The following is a 23854-nucleotide window of genomic DNA, read 5'->3' on the forward strand; positions in this document are numbered from 1 at the left end:
AATAAAGAAATTGACAGTTCAAATTGTTAATATAATAAATTCATTGTCACCGAATATATTTTTACAAAATTTTGAATAATTATTGTTCGTAGAACAATATTAACAGTTGTTTTCAATACAGATTTCAATCCTCTACAAATAGTTTCTTATGACTTTTGATGTAAAATAATTAGGGAAGCAGGAATTCAACAGTTTAGAATTTTACATTGAGTTTCCTATGGCCCGTGTTCCAATTCACCACCCGATATAACTTAATTCAGAAGAAATAGGTCCAGATATTACAAAAGAAGAAATATTACACGCATTAAAAACAATGCAGAGTGGGAAAACCCTGGACTTAACATGCTTTCTATGGAAATCCTAAAAATTTTTAGTGACAACGATTGATTACCGCATCATTATCTTGATGTTTCATGTGCTAAAATTTACTATTAAAAGTCATCTTATTACTACTTAAAAGTCTATCATCAGACACCTAAAGAAACATGTTCTGAACTTTTTTCTGCTAAACTGCTTAACTCTGCCAGTAACGAATCCGCTAATAGTCTGGGAGGTAGTGTCAAATTTTTACGGTGATTTTTGCACATATTTTATGAATTTATTTTGCTAACGAAAATGCCTGTCAGCTGGTGCGATTCCGGGGTTTTTGGGCAAGAAAAAATAATATGAAAGTAGATAACAAAAATCCTACAACTTATATGTCAAATATTTATCTCCGTGCCTTATCCATATATGGTCTAGTGATTAGAATACCTGGCTTTAACCGAGGTCCGAGGCGGGTCGGGTTCGATTCCAGGCGTCGAAAATCCTTTTTGTTTTTAAAATTGACATTTTGATTCGAAATATAATTGTTTTTATAATACTTTTTTATAGTGTGTCATATAAATAATAAAAACGTGGTATTATAATAAAAAGTTCTTTTTTATAAAAGTAATTATTTTTATTATTAATTTTCCTGGTCTTTTTTCACTTTATGTCCCTGTTTTGGGCCAGCCGGCACATCATTTTTTAATAAGCTTTGGAACAACTGACTATATAAAAAAAACAGCCATGCCAAAATGATCCGGTCAAATTTGACGCTACCTCCCGGACTATAGTGAATGCACAGCTATCCTAGAGTAACAGCACTCTTACACTGAACTTGGATCATAAATCAAAGCTTTACACACGAACAGGAGGGATCGGTCTTTGTGGTTGTCCGATCCAAATGATATTTGGACATCTTAGATATTAGTGCACCCTACGTAACGCACAGCTGAATCTTATGTTTGTACGTCACAGTGTTGCCATGCCATTTCTTTCATAATTTCAATCAATGTTAAATGTTAAATGTACCTACAAGAATAATAGAATAAGAACGTTTACTTCTCGTCATTATACTAGGTAGAATGACAAATGAGGTGTCAAATGAAACCTTATAATCCAAGGATAGTACTAAAGGTGAGAAATTAGACCTAGATTGTCTGTCCCTCAAAAAATAAGCGTTATATTGGGGATTTCTAATGTCGACATTAAAAGTTGCACTATTTTTTTCTATAAAACATTTTGATCTAAAACTTACCAGAAGGCTTCTTTGTACTCTCTACTTTCAAATAAACGTGATTAAGAAGCTAAATTTTAAACTTCGTCACACAACTTTTGCGATTAAACTTTGCAATGCACAAATCCGCACCTTTTTCTTTGAAAAATTCATAACCTTTATCATGATAAGAATAAAAACTTGAAGCAGGTACCTTTGTCTTCAGAAATGTTAGAGCTATATACTGTAAAAATTTCAGAAACAAATATTAAAATGGAACAGAGTTGTAGCGAGGTAAACGCAAAAAACGTGATTTCATTTTTTTTTTTAATTTTTAGGTTAAAATTACGATTTTGACCATGTTCCCCCACATAAAATTCAAAATAAACCTCATTTTCGTTTTCAGCACCCTCGAAAATATAAAGTATGAATAAAATTAGCCATTCACCCATCCGTGGTCAGTATCTCGAAAACTAAGCGCTTTTTGTGAGGGTGTCCCGCTCGTGTATAATATCACAAAAAATTGTAACGTGATAGTATGAAAAAATAGAGGATACGGCAACGGTGTTACAAGTGATGGTCGGATCCAATGCCAAAATATAATAATATTATATAATATTATTATTATATAATAATATTAGGGTGCACTAATATCCAAGATGTCCATGATATTTTTCCATAGAGAAACTTTTCCATAAACTCTTTTACATCAAGGGATCAGCACTAATTAAATTCCTTCTTTCAGTGTCAAACCTGTTGAGTTATTCTTATTATCAAAATTTACGTTACTTTATGAACACTATTCTATAAAAGTTAGTCACAAAGGAAAAATTACCTAAATTCATGAGTATCCTTAAAACTAAACTTTCACCATACGCTTGTATCACTTGAGCGAGGGACGTTTCTCTACTTAGAGATATAAATTGTACTAAAAAACTTGAAACTTGCTTCACAGCTTGAATTTCTGGTAACACTAGACAGAGGATAGCTGAAATGAAACATACGTATTAGTAAACAATATATTGTAAATACTTTTAGCGTTTCAAGAAGCAAATGAGATCTTAATACCTTCAAAACTGAACCAACTCAGTTGGTCTTGACTGAATAAGTCTTTTACTGTTGTACATTTTCTTATTAAATATCGTCATTAGCATCCGCCAGTTTCAGGCGCCCTCTGCCGGAGATATACCTCAATACGCCTCCACGAATTTATACGTTTTTCAAAGCCGGGGACACACATGCTGGTCACAATTGCATACCAGCAACTAGCAAGCGCCAGCTACTGTACCCAAACTGGCAAATGTGAACGTTTACTGGCATGCCAGTTTCTGCAAGCAATTTGATTTTTCGTGCCAGTAGCGTGCTGATTGATTCAATGCGCATGAGTGGGGTGTGGTACAGGCCATGTGTGAACGCACGTGACAGCTACTGGTATGCCAGTAGTGTTTTGAAGTTTTAATTTTTTAAAAGTTTTTATTTAATTCGCTCAGAATATTTTCAACTTTGGTTTTAGGAAATTCAAAAATAAAAAAAATTACTTTTGATTACTTTTCACATGGAAATCAGGCTGATTACTGGTAAGTCTAATATCTACCCCTGCTGTTTTTGCCTTGCCAGTATATGCATGCAAGCTGCTGGTATGTCAATTAGTCGCCAATATGTTTTGTACATATCAGCTACTGGCTTGTGCCAGCAACTGGCACGCAAGTTACTTTTCCATTTTAAAGGCATGTGTATCCCCGGCTTCGGTGTTCTAATCCGGTATCTATATTCAGGAGTTATCAATTATAAGAGTCTTTTAGTCGATCAATAATCGTTGAAGCGTGCTCAACGGTGACAGGTATTGCCTACATTGAATTTAAACCACATTTTTTCTTTGTTGCTTTTTATCTGCGAATCTTCCCAAGAGGACAATAGGACATGCATTCTACAATGGGAAAACTTTTTACCCAAAGGAAAAACTTCAGACCACTGCCTATAAAACTCCAATACGATGTACCATTACATGTCAAAATCGGATTCTTCAAATACTTAACTCATAATTATTGTTTTTAACAATTGTATTTACGATTAAACAATGATTTGATTCATTATTTGTGCCAAAGTTGATTAGCAAATAAATAATAAATTGACACATTACTTAACCTAATATCTGGATTGTGTGCTGAATGACTATCCACAATCAAAAGTATATTTTTATTATGTTTTAAAGTGTAAAAGCATTCTATTCTCTAACAAGACTTACTGTGTACCTACATTTTTGTCTGTGTCATGTTTTGTGGTCGAAGATTTTTACAAAATCAAAAACACCCGAAAAAAAAATCAGATAGCGGAAATGCTTAGAACAAGAATTATAAGAAATTATAAAGTGGCACGTGAGTGAAAGAGAAATGCTTTTCACCTAGTATAAAATCTTGTTATATAGATATATAAATTATCATGGTATTAAGAGGCTACAGCAGCGCGTCGTCAAAAACGCGGACCAAGATTGCGGCTTTAATTTTGAATATTTTGTCGAGATATTTGGCACACATACTCGTAATATAGTAAAGAATGGCGGTACAGAGCCCAATTTGAGAAATATGTTAGAATGGGGAAATTACTCTATAATTAAATACAATATTAAAAAAACGAGCCTGTACCGCCATTAAGAAGCACAAAAAAATACACTTTCTTCAAATAAAGTTTTTCATCCCATGCCTAGATTTTGGAACTAATACCTGATTAGGCAACATACAGAAATAGTCACTGTCATTTTGACAAACCTGCGTCAGATTTATAAGTGTAATAGCCGTTGTATGTTGGTTAATTTTTATAATAGTACGTTCCTTGAAGGTAAAATATTGCAAAACCTCTAAATTTTAAAGAACTGATTGGATTGACAATGCATATTTGCTTGCAAATCGTATATTTTAACGTGCCATAACCAAAAAACGAAGCACTTTTTTGGGGAAAACTCATTTTAACTTTTTTAAAGTGTTTAAAAAAATGCTTATTTTTGTTTTTTAAAAAAATTGTTAGCATCAAAAGTAAACAAGTTACGCTCAAAATAAAGTTGGTCCCTTTTTTTTGGTAAGAAATCGGGAAAATCACCCCCTAATTAGCATTTCAAATGAACTTAATTGTCTAAGTTTTCACTCTAATGGCATACAACATATCCCACTAGAATGAAAACAATGGGAACCTTCTCTGGTTACACCTCCGAGGCTTCTACAATTTGCAAGCCATACGGATGCTGAGACTAAGGAAGATGAGGGAATTCTACAATTTACAATTCACGTCACATCTGCTCAGCGCGGTAAAATTCCAACGAGACTGGTTCCCTTCATACTCCACACAGAGTAAATGTAAATCAAAAATGAATAACCATTTTCAATTTCGTTGCAAAACGAAAATACAGCCGAACCATATTCCAGTCCAATCAGAGAGTGCTGCAAGCACCTCTACCGGTTTCGAAACTTATTAGTCTCTCATCAGGAGGCACATATGCTGCTCTCCCTGATCCAACCAAAACAAACCCCAGCGTGCAGTCCCGAATTGCAACGAACGAAATGGCATAGATGCCCTAGCGGCAACTGCTAGCAAAAGACTAAGTTTTCACTCTAATGGCACATAACATATCCCACCAGAATGAAAACAATGGGAACCTTCTCTGGTTACACCTCCGAGGCTTCTACAATTTGCAAGCCATACGGATGCTGAGACTAAGGAAGATGAGGGAATTCTACAATTTACAATTCACGTCACATCTGCTCAGCGCGGTAAAATTCCAACGAGACTGGTTCCCTTCATACTCCACACAGAGTAAATGTAAATCAAAAATGAATAACCATCATTTTTGATTTACATTTACTCTGTGTGGAGTATGAAGGGAACCAGTCTCGTTGGAATTTTACCGCGCTGAGCAGATGTGACGTGAATTGTAAATTGTAGAATTCCCTCATCTTCCTTAGTCTCAGCATCCGTATGGCTTGCAAATTGTAGAAGCCTCGGAGGTGTAACCAGAGAAGGTTCCCATTGTTTTCATTCTGGTGGGATATGTTGTATGCCATTAGAGTGAAAACTTAGTCTTTTGCTAGCAGTTGCCGCTAGGGCATCTATGCCATTTCGTTCGTTGCAATTCGGGACTGCACGCTGGGGTTTGTTTTGGTTGGATCAGGGAGAGCAGCATATGTGCCTCCTGATGAGAGACTAATAAGTTTCGAAACCGGTAGAGGTGCTTGCAGCACTCTCTGATTGGACTGGAATATGGTTCGGCTGTATTTTCGTTTTGCAACGAAATTGAAAATGGTTATTCATTTTTGATTTACATTTACTCTGTGTGGAGTATGAAGGGAACCAGTCTCGTTGGAATTTTACCGCGCTGAGCAGATGTGACGTGAATTGTAAATTGTAGAATTCCCTCATCTTCCTTAGTCTCAGCATCCGTATGGCTTGCAAATTGTAGAAGCCTCGGAGGTGTAACCAGAGAAGGTTCCCATTGTTTTCATTCTGGTGGGATATGTTGTATGCCATTAGAGTGAAAACTTAGTCTTTTGCTAGCAGTTGCCGCTAGGGCATCTATGCCATTTCGTTCGTTGCAATTCGGGACTGCACGCTGGGGTTTGTTTTGGTTGGATCAGGGAGAGCAGCATATGTGCCTCCTGATGAGAGACTAATAAGTTTCGAAACCGGTAGAGGTGCTTGCAGCACTCTCTGATTGGACTGGAATATGGTTCGGCTGTATTTTCGTTTTGCAACGAAATTGAAAATGGTTATTCATTTTTGAACTTAATTGTTATCACTTCACAAGTTTTTTACTCGCGTATGTATTGATCATACGATCTGTAAGATTTATCGGTTCAAAGTCCTTATTTTTGAAAGAGTTAAAAGGGCTTGAACTAGTCACTTATCACGAGTGTATGCAAATTTAGAAACACCGAATCTTGACCAATTTTTGTGTTACAGAAAAACAAAAAAAATACAAAATATTCAGAAAGGCAAAGCCGACTTTTTTTTATTGTTTAAGACTTTTGGTATCTCTAGCAATTTTTAAGTTATTTTGAAAAAAAGCATTTTTTTCAAAATTAAAATTTTCAAAATTTTACTTTAAAACCAAATTTTGTTCAAAAATAAGCACTTTGAATCGATGAAACTTACAGACCATATAAACACAATATAAGTAAAGTAACTTGTGAAGCGGTAACGATTAATTTCATTTAAGTTGCTAATTGGGGGGTGATCTTCCTGATTTTTTTTGCCAAAACAAAAGGGACCAACTTTATTTTGAGCGTAACTTGCTTACATTTGATGCTAGAATTTTTTTTATAAAAACAGAAATAAAGATTTTTTTAAACACTTTAGAAAAGTTGTAATGTGTTTTCCCCAAGAATGCTTCATTATTTGGATATTTCACATTGAATCAATCTATTTGGAATTTTTCAAATATGAACCTATTTATCATTAGCTATAACTCTGCTTTTGCTAGGTATAGGGACCTAATATATGCACCATTTTTTTCACTTTTTTATAGGCTATAGTTTTGCTAAGAATATTTTTTTCGACAAAATGCTTACGTTTTGAGTTATTTGCGAAAAACGGTCTAAAAACGTGGTCATTTTGTTGAAAAATGAACATATTCACTTGCAAATAACTCGAAAAGTATTGATTTGGTGAAAAAACTCTATAGAACAAAAGTTACTTAAAATTAGTCAGTTTATCCATTTCGGAACTTATCTTGAACATATATTTTTTTAGCCCCGAGATGGGGTGAAACTCACCCCCAGGGCAAAAGCACACATCGGCACCATATTACTTTTTTTTCTATGACATGTTAGATATGCGTATGCCAAATTTCATGTCAATCCAAGAGGTTCTTTAAAATTTACAGCAAAAACCGTGAAAGAATGGACTATAAATATTTATTTCATCATCATCATCATCAACCCGTACGCGTCCACTGCTGGACATAGGTCTCCCTCAGCTCTTTCCATCTTTCTCTGTTTTGTGCGGCTTGCATCCAGTTGCCGACAATACGTTTCAGATCGTCGGCCCATCTGGTTGGTGGTCGTCCTCTGCTCCGTAGTGCTTCTTCTCGTGGCCTCCACTCGACAATATGTTTTGTCCATCGGTTGTCTGACAATCTGGCGACGTGTCCTGCACAATTCCACTTGAGCGACGCGATTCTTTCGACGGCGTCCGCTGTTTTTGTTCTACGACGTATTTCTTCGTTTGGGATTCGGTCCCTCAGGGAGACACCCAACATCTGGCGCTCCATAGCCCTTTGAGTTATGCGAATCTTGTTCACTACCTTTTTTTGTGAGTGTTAATGTTTCCGCTCCATAAGTGAGTACAGGCAATACACACTGGTCAAAGATTTTCCTTTTCAGGCATATGGGTAAGTCCGATTTAAATACATAGCTCAGTTTACCAAACGCTGCCCAGGCTAATCCTATGCGACGTGGGAGCTCGCACGTCTGGTTATCTCTTCCCAATCGAATTTCATGTCCCAAGTACTTATAAGATGCAGTCTGCTCAATATTCATTCCATCAAGAACAATATTACGATTTAGCACCAGATTAGTCATTATTTGCGTCTTGCTGATGTTAATCTTTAGTCCGACCTCTAAGGAAGCGTGATATAACTTGTTCATCATTATTATTGCATCATCCATACGATCGGCTATAAGGACGATGTCATCTGCGAATCTCAAATGACTGAGCTTCTCTCCGTTTATGTTGATACCATATTCGTTCAGATCTGCCTTCTTAAAACTGTGTTCTAAAAGGGTTGTGAACAGCTTTGGTGAGATGGTGTCTCCTTGCCGTACTCCTCGCTGTATACAGAATTTATTTGTTTGTTGATTAGATAGTCTTACGCTAGCCGTTGCGTTGTGGTATATATATTTTATCATGTTAGTATAGCGATAATCTATTCGGCATTCTGTCAATGCTTTAAACATTTTCTGCTGGTTTATGGTATCGAACGCTTTCTCGTAGTCCACGAATATCAGTGCCAATGGTTTGTTGTATTCCGCAGACTTCTCGATCAAGTTTTTTATTACCAGTAAGTGGTCGTTAGTGCTGTATCCGGATCTGAAGCCAGCTTGTTCTCTAGGCTGATAGAAGTCTAACTTAGCCTCCAGTCTCTTTTTGATAATTTTTGTGAAAAGTTTATACAGGGTGGTGAATCGTCAAACGGGCCATAGGAAACTCAATGGGAAATTCTAAACTGTTGAATTCCTGCTTCCCTAAATATTTTACATCAAAAGTCATGGGAAACTATTTGTAGAGGACTGAAATCTGTATCGAACACAAATGTTAAAATTGTCCTACGAATTAAACGTACTCCAAAATTTTGCAAAAATATAATACATTTTTCAGGCTACCCCTAAAAGTCAGGCCACACGTATTGCAAGAATATATTATGACATAATGTTGCGTTTGGGCATATTGACGTTTCTGATATTTGACAATTATTTGAATTGCCAAAATATTATTTATTTTGTGATTTATTGTTTAAAAAATAAAGTTGATTCAAAAATGTACTCAGTTGAGGAGAAATTAGAAATAATAAAACTGCTATATTTAGGCAATAGTGCGCGAACTGTCAGATCTTTATTTAGTGTAAAATATCCCGATAGACCAATTCCAAGTCATTCAACAATTCAAAGGATTTTACAAAATTTTGAAAATACTGGAACCCTGATTTCTAAGTGTACCTGTATAAACAATTTTGCTGAGGTACCAAGAAATTTAGAAAATCAAAATGAAATAAATGTATTAACAGCGGTAGTAGAAAATCCTAAAATAAGTTCTCGGACTATTGCAGACCAGTTTAATATTCATAATTCCACGGCATTAAAAATTTTGAAAAAGAATAAATTCCGTTCTTATAAATTTCAACGTCATCAAGAACTAAGACAAGGAGATGCTGAGAGACGAGGGGAATTTTGTTTTGAACTTTTAGAGAAGGCTAATGCAGACAGACAATTTTTAAAAAACATTTTGTTTAGTGATGAATGTACATTTACATTGAATAATGAACCAAATGTTCAAAATTATAGGGTTTGGTCGACAAGAAAGCCTGAAAACATTATTGAAAGCCATACCCAATACCGTCGAAAAATAAATGGTTGGGAATATTTAGACACAATATTATTGGGCCATTTTTCTACGAGGAAAATTTAAATTCAGAAAAGTTCTTAGACTTGCTACAAGAAAAGATTTTACCGAGACTTGCAGAAGTAGCTCCAGATGAAGAAGAAATTTGGTTTCAAATGGATGGATGCCCTGCGCACAATAACCGTGAGGTTAAAGAATTCCTTAAAAACAGCTTTAATAATTGTTTGATTGGACCTAATTGTAACATTAAGTGGCCTCCGAGATCGGGAGATCTAGCTCCAAACGATTATTTTATCTGGGGCTATCTAAAATCAAAAATTTATTCTGATCAAAAATTTACCGATATTGAAGCATTAAAAATTAGAATTATTGAAGAGTGTGCAAAAATAACGCCACGCGTTCTAGCTAATGTTACGATAAAAGACGAGAATTTTACGATAGATTGGGATACTGTTTAGTACAAAATGGCGGATTGTTTGAACATTTATTATAGTTTTATGTTTAGAAATTATCATAATTTATTTTTATTCGTTCCTTAAATAATAAAAATGTATAGTTACAATTTAGGAATAAGGATCACAGTAAAATTATATTGAAATTCTTTGAATTGTTGTTTAACCTGGAATTGAATTGGAGTGTATCATTATGTTAAATAAAATCTGGCAGTGCTCGCACTATTGCCTGAATTAAACATTGCGATTTTTCGTCAACTGAGTAGGTACATTTCATTAACTTTACTTTATAAACAATAGAATTTATTATCTAAAAAATGTAATTATCTAAACAATACAATTTACTGTTTACAAAGTAATATTTATTGTTTACTAGTGTAGTAGTAGTATTTTTAATAAAATTTATTGTTTATAAATATTTAATCATAAAATAAAAATATTGACAATTCAAATTGTCACACATCGTACATCAATATCATCAAACGCAACACATCATAAACATTCATGCACTACGTGTGGCCTGACTTTTAGGGGTGGCCTGAAAAATGTATTATATTTTTGCAAAATTTTGGAGTACATTTAGTTCCTAGAACAATTTTAACACGTGTTTTCGATACAGATTTCAGTTCCCTACAAATAGTTTCCCATGACTTTTGATGTAAAATACTTAGGGAAGCAGGAATTCAACAGTTTAGAATTTTACATTGAGTTTCCTATGGCCCGTTTTCCGATTCACCACCCGGTATATGTGTGATAGCAGACTGATAGGACGGTAGTTTTTTAGATCTGTTATGTCACCTTTCTTGTGCAATAAAACAATGACTGCATTGTTCCATTGAGAAGGCGTTTTTCCTTGGTAAATGCATTCGGTGAAAAGTTTGGCCAAAACCTGGATAATTTTATTTCCACCTTGTTTGATTGCCTCGATCACTACTCCGTCATCGCCAGGGGATTTATTATTTTTCATTTCTGAAAGTGTCTTTTAAATTCATATGGTGTTACTTCTGGCATTAATTCTGATCCCTGGTTTGTGATTTTGGACAGGAGCTGATCTTGCTTTGCGTTGGTGCTCTCATACATTTCGCGATAAAACGATTCGACAACCTTAAGGATTTCGGCTCTATCCGTAGCAATGCTGTTGTCTTTATTTCTTATTCTGTACATATTTTTGTTGCCAATGTTATTCGTATTTCGCCGCAAAACTTTTAAACTTTTGTTTTCTTGAATTATTTGAGTTATTTCTCTTGTATTGTTTTCTCTTATGTCTTTTCGGATTGACCGGTGGATATCTTTATTTAATTTCTTCAGTGTTGTGTAGTTGGAGTCGTATTTTTCCGTCAGTTGTCTTCTTTTACTTATTAACTCTTTGGTATTTTGGCTTAATTTTTCTTTATGGGTCACGACCGTCGGGCAGCACTCGCTTTCGGTTTCTTTAAGTGCCTCCGTTATGAGATTATTTGCTAGTTCGATGCCTTCTATTTCGTTTTCTAAGTCTTGTATACGTCTGGTTAGTATATCTTCATAGAGGTCGTTGTTTTCTGGGGGAATCCATTGCTTCTTTCGTGTTTTGAAGATCATCTTTGCTCTTTCCAAGTTGACATTTAATTGTATCCTTGCTCGGATTAATCTGTGGTCGCTTCCTATCGAAAATTTGTTAAGTACTTCAATATCTTTAATTATTTCTTTTCTGTTCGTTATGATAAAATCTATCTCATTTTTGACACTGCCATCTGGGCTTATCCATGTCCATTTACGCTGAGGCTTTTTATCGAAAAAAGAGTTCATCACGGATAAATTTTCCTGGTGTAAGAAGTTAAGCAGTCTTTGCCCTCGTTCATTTCTTTCGCCGTACCCATACTTGCCCATGGCTACTTCTGCATCATCTTGTTTAAAGCCCATTTTCGCATTAAAGTCGCCCATAACTATTGTGTAGTATGCTGGTGTAGTATGTAATGCTGTTTGTAGGTCGTCATAAAATATTTCAGTTTCTTCATCCGAGTGGCTAGTCGTTGGAGCATATGTCTGGATTATCTTAAGGTTATATCTTGCATTTAGTTTGAAGATGAGGTACACAATCCTGGGACTTACGCTGTTAATTTTAGTTATATTTTGGGCGTGCTTTCTATGTATAATGAATCCTACTCCACCATTTGAAGTGTCTTCTTCTCCTCTAAAATGAAATAAGTGCCCCGATTTAAGGGTAATTTGCGCTTCTCCTCTTCGTCTGATTTCACTGAGGCCGATGATGTCCCATTTTATTGTTTTCAGTTCTTCCTCCAGTTCCATCATCTTCTGGTCCGATATAAGAGTTCTAACATTATATGAGGTGATATGCATTTGTCGTTCTTGTCGTTCTTTGTGCTGGCCTGATCTTTTCCGGGGATTCTTAGCACCCTCTGCTCTAACCCTTTTCCACCCGCTACCTTGGCTGGGGGTGTTGGTGTTGGAGCCGCCGGAGACTGAGGGCCGTTCAGTAGTTTCGTCTTTCATGGAAATTTGCCTTTGGGGTTTTAGCCATTAAAACGCCACGCTTGGCTAGTGCGTGTTGACGAGTTGGTTAGGATGTGGAAGGAGGAAATGGTGGAGATGGGAATGCTTTGGGTTTGGACATGGTTTCCCCGGTAAAGGGATGTTGGGGAAATCCATGAGCTCGCGTAGGGCAGGTGTGCTATTCCTGAAGTAGATCTATTCCCTACCGGGATCGCAGAGAAGTATCTACCCGCTACCACCTATTATAAATAAATATTTATTTACTTATAATAAAATTGTTTTCTATTATTTCCATTTAGCGCAACTATGAGTATAATGTCACAATATTCAAGTTATGTCAAATAATCCCGACGCACTGTTGCCAAATTTTCGCAGAACTTCCGAAAAAAGGTGTGCTACTATCTCCCGAAGTTATATTGATGACGCGCTACTGTTGGCTCTTAACACTTTCCGCACATCATACGCCGCGCCGGTCAATCAGTCTCCGGCCTAAGCATGAGATGTTGATTCTAACGATTTTCCCATTTGACATTTCGGTAGCCTAACCTTCAAAAACATACTGTCAAAATACTTATGTGGTTCGGATTATTATTTACCGAGTTACAGTGTTTGAAGTAACGTTACTTTTGTGATTTTTATAAACAATAGACTCAAAGTAATTATGTGTGTTGATTTATCACTGTTATTTGATGGGAAAACATACCGTCCAAACTAAGCAATTTGGTTCCACCCAAATTTTTTTGGAAAAATTTTGTTTTACTTGTTTGGACCGGGACTTGTTGACTGACGGGCTACCATATTCAATGAAAAAAATTAAAGCAATTAAAAATTTTTTCTGCGTACCGCATTGAAAGAGCGCAGCAATATCTACACCGCAAGTGGTAAGTAGTTGCGGTACTTTCTTAGCCAGAGCAGCCAACATTCCAAAAAAACCCTCAAGGACGTCAGACTTCTCTGAAAGTTGATTGGTCGTATTATATTGGGCGCACATTTGCATTGTTGTATTGGCAAGTTCGTAAAGAAGTTGCTGATTCAATCTACAGAACTCATCTTCTCTACCAAACAGTATTAAAACCTAAAAATAATTTATATATTTAGACGTCACGCTAATAATATTAAAATTAAATAATTTTATTATTATTATATATAATGTTATATAATATTTTTGTTTATTTATACTAGGACACTGTCACTAGGATAGGCAAAAACTGAACAACAATTGGAGTTTGCTTGTAAATATTGCGTAATAAAATTTTTTTGTAATGCCATCCATTTTCAAGATACAGAGCGTTGAAGAAAACAAAATTTTACATATGTAAAACAAAATGTGTGTACACAAAAATGTGTAAAATTTTGTTTTCTTCAACACCCTGTACATTGAAAATGGATGGCGTTACAAAAATTTTTTATTAAGCAAACCTCAATTATTTTTCAGTTTTTTATCTATCCTAGTGACGGTGTTACCTTTTTTGGAACACAATGTACAAAATTGTATCAAAAAGCGAAACAATGCTTTTTATTTTTAAAATTACGTTTTACCCATTTTAAAAATCTGAAAAAATTCAGGGTGAAATATTATGAAAAAATACACGTTATATATTTTTTTCGTGAGAACGAATGTCTTTATTTTTTTTTTATATTCATTTAAAATTTTAAAATCGTCCTAAAATTTAAATTTCCCGCCAAAAATTAAAAACAAAAAAAATTCAGACAGAACTTTTTGAAACTTACAACTTATTTAAAGTTGTTCGCTAGCTCTCGATGCGGCTGAGATAAAAAATAAAAATATAAAAACCCTAATTAGGCTCTAGGTGGGTCACGTGACCAACTAAGGGGGCTAAAAATTTCAGAACGTGAGTTTCTCTATATGTGCTAAACAGTGACTTATGGAGAATTCGAATCGAGTTGGGGGCATTATTCATCATCTTACCCGGCTAGGCCATTTAACAGTATTTAACTGAATTAGTAAGAAGAGGAGCCCAAATTTGGAGACAGATGAACTATATTTGATTCCTTTTTGTAAATTTTAAAATAAATTAGTGTTATTTAATATAGTACAAAGTACAAGTTGTAGTCTATGTGACACACAACTTCTGTGAGAAACTGGGTTTATTTATATTATGTACAATTAATTATTTGCTACAAATAAACTCTATTATTATTTATTAATGAATTCGTTTATATTACAATTTTTGTGTTAAGTCTATATTAGTACTTATAGGATTAATCGTGTTACCATTAAACAAATGGGCATTAAATTAATGAGTATTACCATTAAACTAATAACTGGGTAAGAAACAGAAGAGTAGAATGGAATGACCACATAGGTCGAATGACAATAAATAGAGTAGTAAGGATGGCGAGAGATTGTTCCCCAAAGGAAGACGATCAGTGGGAAGACCACGAAAACGATGGTTCGACAACTTACTGGAGGCACATTGAAAAAACAGACAGGGTCAGGTCTATACAAAAAGAAGAAGACCATTAAACTAACTTTATATTTAATACACATTGATATACTTACAGTTTTTGCTACATTTAGTATAGTAGACTGCGGATATTCTCGATATATTGTGACTATTAATTGCAAAATGTCATTTATTAAAGGTTTGCAATCATCCTTCAGAGTGCTTACACCACATTTGAAAACTACACTCAAATCCTAAAAAAATATTCAATTAACCACAATAGACTTTAGAAGTTTATTTTTCTACCTCAATAACTTCTGCATTTCTACAATATTTCTCTCCAATTATCCTAAAGATTGGCATCATCTTTTGCATTACAACTAAAATTGGCTGTTCTACTTTCTTCTCCCCACTTTCGATGCTCAACGAACTAAATAGAGCTGCAATCAGCCTCAGTCTTATTACCAAAGAATTACTTATTGCTGGCGTCTAAAATATTATAGTTAAGTATTAGCAGAAGATAAACTCAGATCTCTTAAAAATAAAATCAATCAATACTCTTTATAGATTCAATACATAAATATGATCAATTAAATAGAGAAAACAAATTATACAATGTTACTACTAACAACACACAAGTAAACAATGGAATACCAGTGTCTTAAGAAGATCATCATCATCATGCAACCTCTTCCGTCCACTGCTGGACATAGGTCTTTCCCATTTTTCGCCAATCCACGGTTTTGTGACTCTTGTTGCCATTTCTTGGACATTCGTTTAATTTCGTCCATCCAGCGTGTTGGTGGTCGTCCTCTGCTGTGTTTGTCTTCTCTTGGGCGTCAGTCAATTAGTTTTCTGGCCAATATTAAGTCTTTTAGTCTCGCAACGTGACCTGCCCAATTCCATTTCAGCTTTGCTGTACGTTCGACGATATCAGTGATACCTGCTCTTTTCCGTAGGTCTTGGTTCCTTATTTTGTCTTTTTTTGTCACGCCGAGAATCGATCTTTCGATGCATCGAATTTTTGCATTTTGAAGTTTTTTATAGTACACAAACAGTTGTTTTCACAACTAATTTTATATTGGGGTTTGAAATTTTATGGTAAGTGCACCTATTTTATTTTGCGATTAATTTTTACAACTGTAATGTATTGGCCATGTAATTATAAACCCCACTCGCGACGCTCATGTATTGCTAATTACCGTATTATATTTCAGTTAGTTTAGAGGTAAACGAATTAACCAGTTGTATTTGATATGTAGTCAAATAAAGATTTGTTTTGGGTTCATCCAAGTGTTTTTGTGTCTAACATTTCATGGCGACGAAGATAAAAACGTTTTTAAAGTGTGTATAAGTGAATACAAAATGTCGAAAAACGGAAAATTAGATTTATCGTTAAATTTGGAATTTAATCCCAGAATTTGTGAATGGAATGTGTTTATAAAAAGACTAGAACAATATTTCATCGCTAGAGAAATTACAGATGTTAATATTAAAAGAGCTATTTTGTTATATAGCCTTGCAGAAGAAGCTTATATCTTGTTATCCGACTTGTCCGTGCCTAAAAAACCTGAAGAATGTGAATTTAACATGGACGTATAAAACGAATTTTTATACGTCCATGGAATTTAATGTCACTGTAAAAAGCCTAGATAGCTACTATAACAAAACTTGTTTAGTGTGGGTAGAAAGGGCAAAGTTTTATGGTGCTTCGAAAACAAAAAGTGAAAGTGTACAAAATTGGAGTGTACGTTTAAAAAAACTAGCCGGTACTTGTGAATTTGGAAATCATTTGGAAACGAAATTAACAGATATGTTTATTTCAAAATATAATGATGGAAAAGTAAAGAATACGCTATTTGCACTGAAGTCAGATATCACATTTAATAAAGCTATGGAAACAGCACAAATTGAAGAAGCAGCAATAACTGGCATTAACGAAGTAGATAGCAGAAGTGTGGTGAAAGTGGAACCAGTAGAAGAAAGAGAGGTGTGTCAAATAACGAGTGGAAGTTGCAGTAAGGAAATATTGCAAGTATCACATGGCAGAGCACATCAACAAAAACGGCGATTTAAGGAGACTAGACCTTCAACTTCAGGGATGCAGAGACATAGTTCGGATTTTAATCGTGATGAGTTCAGTGGTAGTGTTCAAAAGTGTTTCAGGTGTGCTAAAAGACATCCGCCTTCAGTATGTCCCTATAAGGATTATATCTGCAATTTATGTAACGTTCGAGGACAGTTAAAACGGGTATGTAGAAATAGATTTTTAAATTTATTGGAAGAAGGAACTGAATCATCTGTATTATGTATATCAGCAAATAATGATCCGCCAATTTATATGGTTATCAGTATTAGAGGTAAAATGTTTAAATTTGAATTAGATTCGAGCGCCGCGGTCTCTGTCCTACCTTTTAGTATATATAACAAATATTTTAATACACTACCGTTATCTCAAGTTCATGTATCGTTAGTTAATTTTTCGGGAGACAAGGTTCATCCTAAGGGCAAAATTAACTTACCAGTAACTTTTTCAAAACAAACAAATAATTTGGATTTTTATGTTATGCATCGAGAAACTCCAGCCTTGCTAGGTAGAAATTTTATTAGGTGTTATAATATGGGTTTCAGGGAACTAAATTTTATTGAAGCAGATAAACATAATGAAATAATGGGGTGGTTAATAAAAGATTTTCCCACTGTAGTTTCTGACAAATTGGGCACATTTAATAAATTTCAGTTAAAATTTAATATTAAACCAGATGCCAGACCTAAATTTTTTAAACCCAGAGTGGTTCCTTTTTCTTTAAGAAACAAGGTAGAGATGGAATTAAATAAAATGGTCCAGGAGGGCATTATATCTCCAGTTGAATTTTCGGAATGGGGAACACCCATAGTACCGATTTTAAAAAATGATGGAGGTGTTAGGATTTGTGGTGATTTCAAAATAACTATCAATCCTTTTATCGAAGCGGATAAATATCCGTTACCACGGATCGATGATTTATTTGCAAATTTACAGGGTGGTCAAGAGTTTTCTAAAATTGACATGAGTCAAGCTTATCAGCAAGTTGTGATTCATCCAGATTTTCGGAAATATACGGTTATTAGTACTCATAAGGGATTATTTGCATTTAATCGTCTACCGTACGGAGTTGTATCAGGTCCATCCCAGTTCCAACGTATTATGGAACAAATATTTCTCAATATGCCAAGTATATCTATTTTTTTAGATGATATTCTAATTACAGGAAGGAATAGGGAAGAACACACTAAGAATTTGTGTAAAGTTTTAGCGATTTTACAAGAATGTGGTCTTACAGTAAAAAAAGAAAAATGTACGTTTTATCTTATCTTGGATTTATAATTGATAAAAGGGGCTTGCATAAAAGTCAAGATAAAATTCGGGCTATTGAGGATATCCCAGAACCTACGAATGTGACACAACTAAAATCGTTTTTGGGAAGTATAAATTGTTCATTGTTTATATAAGCTTTTAAAACAAAATGAAGTTTGGCACTGGGATGAAGAATGTCAATTAGCTTTTGACACTATTAAACAAATGTTAACTTCAGATCTAGTATTAGTTCATTACGACCCAACCTTAGAATTAAATTTAACGGTTGATAGTTCATATTATGGGATCGGAGCTGTTCTCTCGCATAGTTTGAAAGATGGTAGCGAGAAACCAATCTATTTTGCTAGTAGAACGCTCAGCGATACCGAAAAGGCTTATTCGACTCTAGATAAAGAAGCAACTGCTATAGTGTGGGGAATCGAACGTTTCTACCAATTTTTATATGGGAAGGAGTTCAATTTAATCACAGATAACAAGGCGTTAGTATCCATTTTTGGCCCTAAAAATGGGATACCGGTTACAGCGGCAAATAGATTGCAGCGATATGCAGTATTTTTAAGTGGTTCCAATTTTAATATAAAGCATGTATCGACACAAAAAAATGTAGCAGACTTTTTAAGTAGATTGCCTTCAAATAAGTCGATAAGGCTAGATTCTTCTAAGTTTAATATAGAGGAAACTGTTAATTTAAATTATTTAGCAGAAAGCGAAGAAATTCCTATAAATGTGAGTGATATAAGGAAAGAAACAAAATTAGATCCGATTTTGTCTCGTGTAACTGAATATGTTATGGCCAAATGGCCCACAAATGTTGAATTAGAAATTAAACCCTAGTTCCTTAAACGAAATGAAATATCTATTGAAGATGGCGTCTTATTGTGGGGACAAAGAGTAATTGTTCCTAGTAAACTAGGAAATAAATTACTGAATGAATTGCATTCAGCTCACTTTGGTATAGTTAAGATGAAATTATTAGCTAGGTCTTATATTTGGTGGCCATCATTAAATACAAAAATTGAAGTTCTCAGCAAGAACTGCATTCCATGTCAGCACATGCAGGCAGATCCTCCTAAGGTTCCCTTACAAGGCTGGAGCATTCCTCAAAATGTTTGGTCACGCGTGCATATAGATTTTGCCGAAACACGAAAACTCATTTTCTTATAATTTTGGATGCTTTTTCTAAATGGGTAGAAGTTTGTCCAATGTCTTCAGTCACCTCAATGGCTACGATTGCTAAACTTAGGGAGTGTTTTGCTCGTTATGGTTTACCGGAAGTACTTGTCAGCGATAACGGCCCGCAGCTAACATCGCAAGAATTTAAACATTTTACTTTAATTAATGGTATTAAACATATAACAATACCTCCTTTTTCAGCACATTGCAACGGTGCTGCTGAAAATAGCGTTAAAACAGTCAAGCATTTTTTGTTAAAAGATATTGATCAAAGTAATATTAATTTATCATTGTCTAAATTTTTATTGACATATAGGAACACAGTGCACCTGTCGACAGGTACTTCTCCCGCTAAGATATTTTTTGGAAGGACTTTGCGAACGCGTCTAGATTTAATTAAACCTGATGATTTACAAAACCAACAATCAAACCCAGTTGATTTAACACAAATTAGACGTAACTTGATGCAAGCGCAAGAAAATAATAAGAAATATTATAGGGGGAGGAGACAGGTAGAGTTTGTAGTGGGGGATATCGTTTTAGTTAAAGATTATAGAAACACCAAGGTGTCGTGGTGCAAAGCGAAGATTTTACGAATTTTGGGTAGAAAAGCATATTTGGTAAATCCGTTAGGGAGTAAACTTACGTGGAAAAGACATTGTAATCAAATTAAAATAGTTTTTAATAGTAATTTAGAAGGTATTACCTTTGCGGAGACGATGCACGATAGTTCAGAGGAAAATAATATTCAAAATAACGAGGAAAATGTTATCCAAGCCGCTACAAACTCAACAGGAAATCTAGGTGGGGAGCCTCAGCTAGACTCTCAAAATGATAGTGATGTTATCCAAGAGTCAGGCATCCCACATAGACGTCCAATAAGATCTAGAAAAGAACCAAAACGTTTTGGATTCGAAATATAGTATTTAGGAGTTTAGTCTTGTTGTGTTCCTAAATTTAGTTATAAGTAGGATTTTAGGGTGGGGTGATGTAATGTATTGGCCATGTAATTATAAACCCCACTCGCGACGCTCATGTATTGCTAATTACCGTATTATATTTCAGTTAGTTTACAGGTAAAAGAATTAACCAGTTGTCTTTGATATGTAGTCAAATAAAGATTTGTTTTGGGTTCATCCAAGTGTTCTTGTGCCGAACATTTCAACAACGTACAAAGCTAACCTCATTGACACAGTTAAGGAATAGTTGTTTGTGTTTAAGTTTCCGCCAAAGTGAATAAAATAACAAAGAAAATATGTTACTGAATTTTTTTATAAATTAATTGTTTATTTATTTATTAATCAATGATATAAAAAGAATTTATTAAGCTACTTCAAATGTAGCTGTAATTATGCACCAACATTTTAAAGCAAAACTTACAGTTGACATTCTATTTATTTGATAACGTCAAATTTTATACTATAACTCCGTGATCGGAGTAGTACCCACTTTCTGCCACTTGCTGTTGCGTTTAGTAAATTTCCGACTTATTTCGTATGCTTTAAATGATGACGCACCGGTAAAGAACCAAACTGTACTAATGGGTGCGTTCGGACGACCACAGCGGCTGACAGTTAGCACAAATCGGCTGAGTGGTTGTATCCTGCGATGATAGGGAAAGCTTAGTAAATCTCTCAGCGGCTGACTTCCAGCGGTGTCGTTTGAACGCTATAGCGTACTCAGCTGTCGGGCCGCCGTGGTCGTCCGAACGCACCCATTGTTCAGAGCAGTTATAATGCTGTCTAATTCCACGGTGTCGAAGGCTTTGTGAAAGTCTACGAAGATAAGTACCAGTGATCTGTTATATTCTATCGATTTTTCTATTAAGGTTTTTACTGTTTGTAGGTGATCGTTTGTTCCCGAAGATTTTGAGCGGAAGCCAGCTTGTCCTCGGGACTGGTAGAAATCCAACTTTTTTTTTCTAGTTTTGTCGTAATTATTCGGGTAAACATTTTATAGATGTGGTTCAATAAGCTGATTGGTCTATAGTTTTCTAAGTGCGCCTTGTCTCCTTTCTTGTGTAGTAAAATTGTTAGTGCATTATTCCATGTTTCCAGTATGCAACAATATGTTAGACAAAGGTTAAACAAAATTTTTATTTGGTGGAGAAGGGCAGGTCCGCTCATCTTTATAGTTTCTATTACGACTCCATCTTCTCCTGGTGCTTTGTTGTTTTCCATCTTCTTCATCGCGTTCTGGATTTCGCTTAGGGTGATCTCTGACATAAGCTCTGAACCCTGCGTGATGCGGCGGCTTCCAAGTTCGTTTGGTCTTCTCTTTGACTTGTGTATAGTTCTTGATAAAAGTCTTTAACTATGTGTAGTAGTTCTTATCTATTTGATGTGGGGACTCCATCTTTGTTCTTTAGTTTGTGTATTTCACATTTCACATATAGGCGTCTTTTAGAGCCTTTCGTCATTTTACTTGGGCTTATTGAATAGCTTCTACGATATTTTCGTTTAGGGCATTTACATTATTCATGCATTCATTTTGTTATTACAACAATACAACAACAACATTAAGAAGATACATGATTTTAAAGAAATGAGTATACACTGCACACACAGATAGTAAAGAACGAAAAATGGAAAAGAATTTCTTTACATATCGGAGCTTAAACATGTTTAGGAATGGTATGGAATTATCAGCGAAGCTGCATTTCAAGTAGCAGTAACTAAAATTAAAAACCGTATGTCTTATCAAAAACTTCAAACCTACATAGAACTGAAAGTTGAAGAACACAAAATAACTAGAATTTTTTATGTATTTTATATCGTTTCTATTTCAGCGTTTTAGTAAATGTTTGTTGAATGCGGAATACTCTGTTACGCCAGACCTTGCTATGGCCCTGAATATACTAGGTGAATATACTAGTGAAGAAAGTTAGCAGCAGATACGCACTACTTTTTAACATAAAGAAGACCAAATTTATGACAATTATTAAAAAAACAATACTAAACGCTCAACTTACAATCAACCAACCGAACATCGAAAGAGTCGAGCAATATACACATCTGGGCACCAATTTAAATAGCCAATGGTACCACTCAACAGAAATTAAACAGAGAATAATAAAAGCAAAAGCAGCATTCGTTAGAATGAGACCCGTTTTCAATAGTCAAGACATATCATTAAAAACAAAATACCGTCCGTTGAAATGCTACATATTCACAGTTCTCCTCTACGGAATGAAAGTTACAGGTTGACCGAATTACTAAAGTGGAAGTCCTGCGTAGAATGGGGAAAGAGTGTGAAATTCTCATGACCATCAAAACTAAAAAATTAGAATATCTAGGACATGTAATGAGAAATCAAGAACGTTACGGCCTTCTCCAACTGATTCTACAAAGGAAGGCAAATGGTAAAAGGGAACCGGCTAGAAGACGCATTTCCTGGCTTCAAAATTTACGAAAGTGGTATAACACCACTACCATTGAACTGTACCGCGCTGCGGTAAACAAAGTCAATATAGCCATGATCTCTATATCTGTTTAGTCTCTATATACTTCCGGATCTATATCCGGAACGGATAGGCACTTTAAGAAGAAGAGAAAATACTAGGCGATTCGCAAAAGGTTTAGGGTTGTTCCGATGTCATGAGAATTCCAATGAATTCTAGAAATATTCCGAAGAATGAGGAGGACTATTCATAAGGACAATTAGATTATAGGAGTTTATACTAAATTTACAATCAAGATGCAGTAGAAATAAACAAACCAAGACACGTTAAATGCTACTAGGAGCACTCCCGAATCATAATTTACAATGTATGTACATGCATTGTAAATCCCAAATAATGATTTCCAAAGTTTATACATTGTAAATTATGATTCGGGAGTGCTCCTAGTAGCGTTTAACGTGTCTTGGTTTGTTTATTTCTACTGCATCTTAAATGTAAATTTAGTCTAGTCTGATAAATATATTTGTATCGTTAAATAAATTCGTCGTGTTTAAGATTAGTAGCTTTAGTGTTAGAAGACTAAATAAATTAAAATAAACATTACAACTCACGGGGTCAGCTTCGCTGTACTTTTGAAGATCTTCAAAAGATGGCGCTAATATCATATTAAGGTAAGTCATTATCCTATCAACTGGTAACGTACTTAATACTCGTCCTATACTATACATCAGTCTTCGACACTCTGCAGGTTTTAGATTGCCACTTTGTAATACTGTCTAAAACAAAATAAATAACGTCAAAATATGCATTATAAAATTATGTATAAAGTATGTTAATGTGGTAACCATAAATACTCTATCTAAAGGCAGTCGCATCTATATTTTTTTAGAAATAATATTTCAAATATCGTTGAACACCCGTCTAGGAGTGCTAAAGTACTACGCCTGGCCC

The 23854-nt window shown here is 34.9% G+C and overlaps 1 protein-coding gene across 1 annotated transcript in view; it reads right to left on the bottom strand.

Annotated features, from left to right (window-relative positions):
- Positions 1–23854, bottom strand: part of LOC126885261 (importin-13) — a 76516-nt gene that overhangs the window by 21071 nt on the left and 31591 nt on the right. The window contains exons 11-15 of the mRNA XM_050651747.1: positions 23515–23679; positions 15279–15461; positions 15089–15226; positions 13408–13639; positions 2355–2507 (exon numbers count right to left, since the gene is read on the bottom strand). Coding sequence (XP_050507704.1) covers positions 2355–2507; positions 13408–13639; positions 15089–15226; positions 15279–15461; positions 23515–23679 — 871 coding nt within the window. The remainder of the gene's footprint in view (positions 1–2354; positions 2508–13407; positions 13640–15088; positions 15227–15278; positions 15462–23514; positions 23680–23854) is intronic.

The sequence above is a fragment of the Diabrotica virgifera genome, chromosome 5 (genome assembly GCF_917563875.1).
Source record: "Diabrotica virgifera virgifera chromosome 5, PGI_DIABVI_V3a".
NCBI classification, from domain to species: Eukaryota; Metazoa; Arthropoda; class Insecta; order Coleoptera; family Chrysomelidae; genus Diabrotica; species Diabrotica virgifera.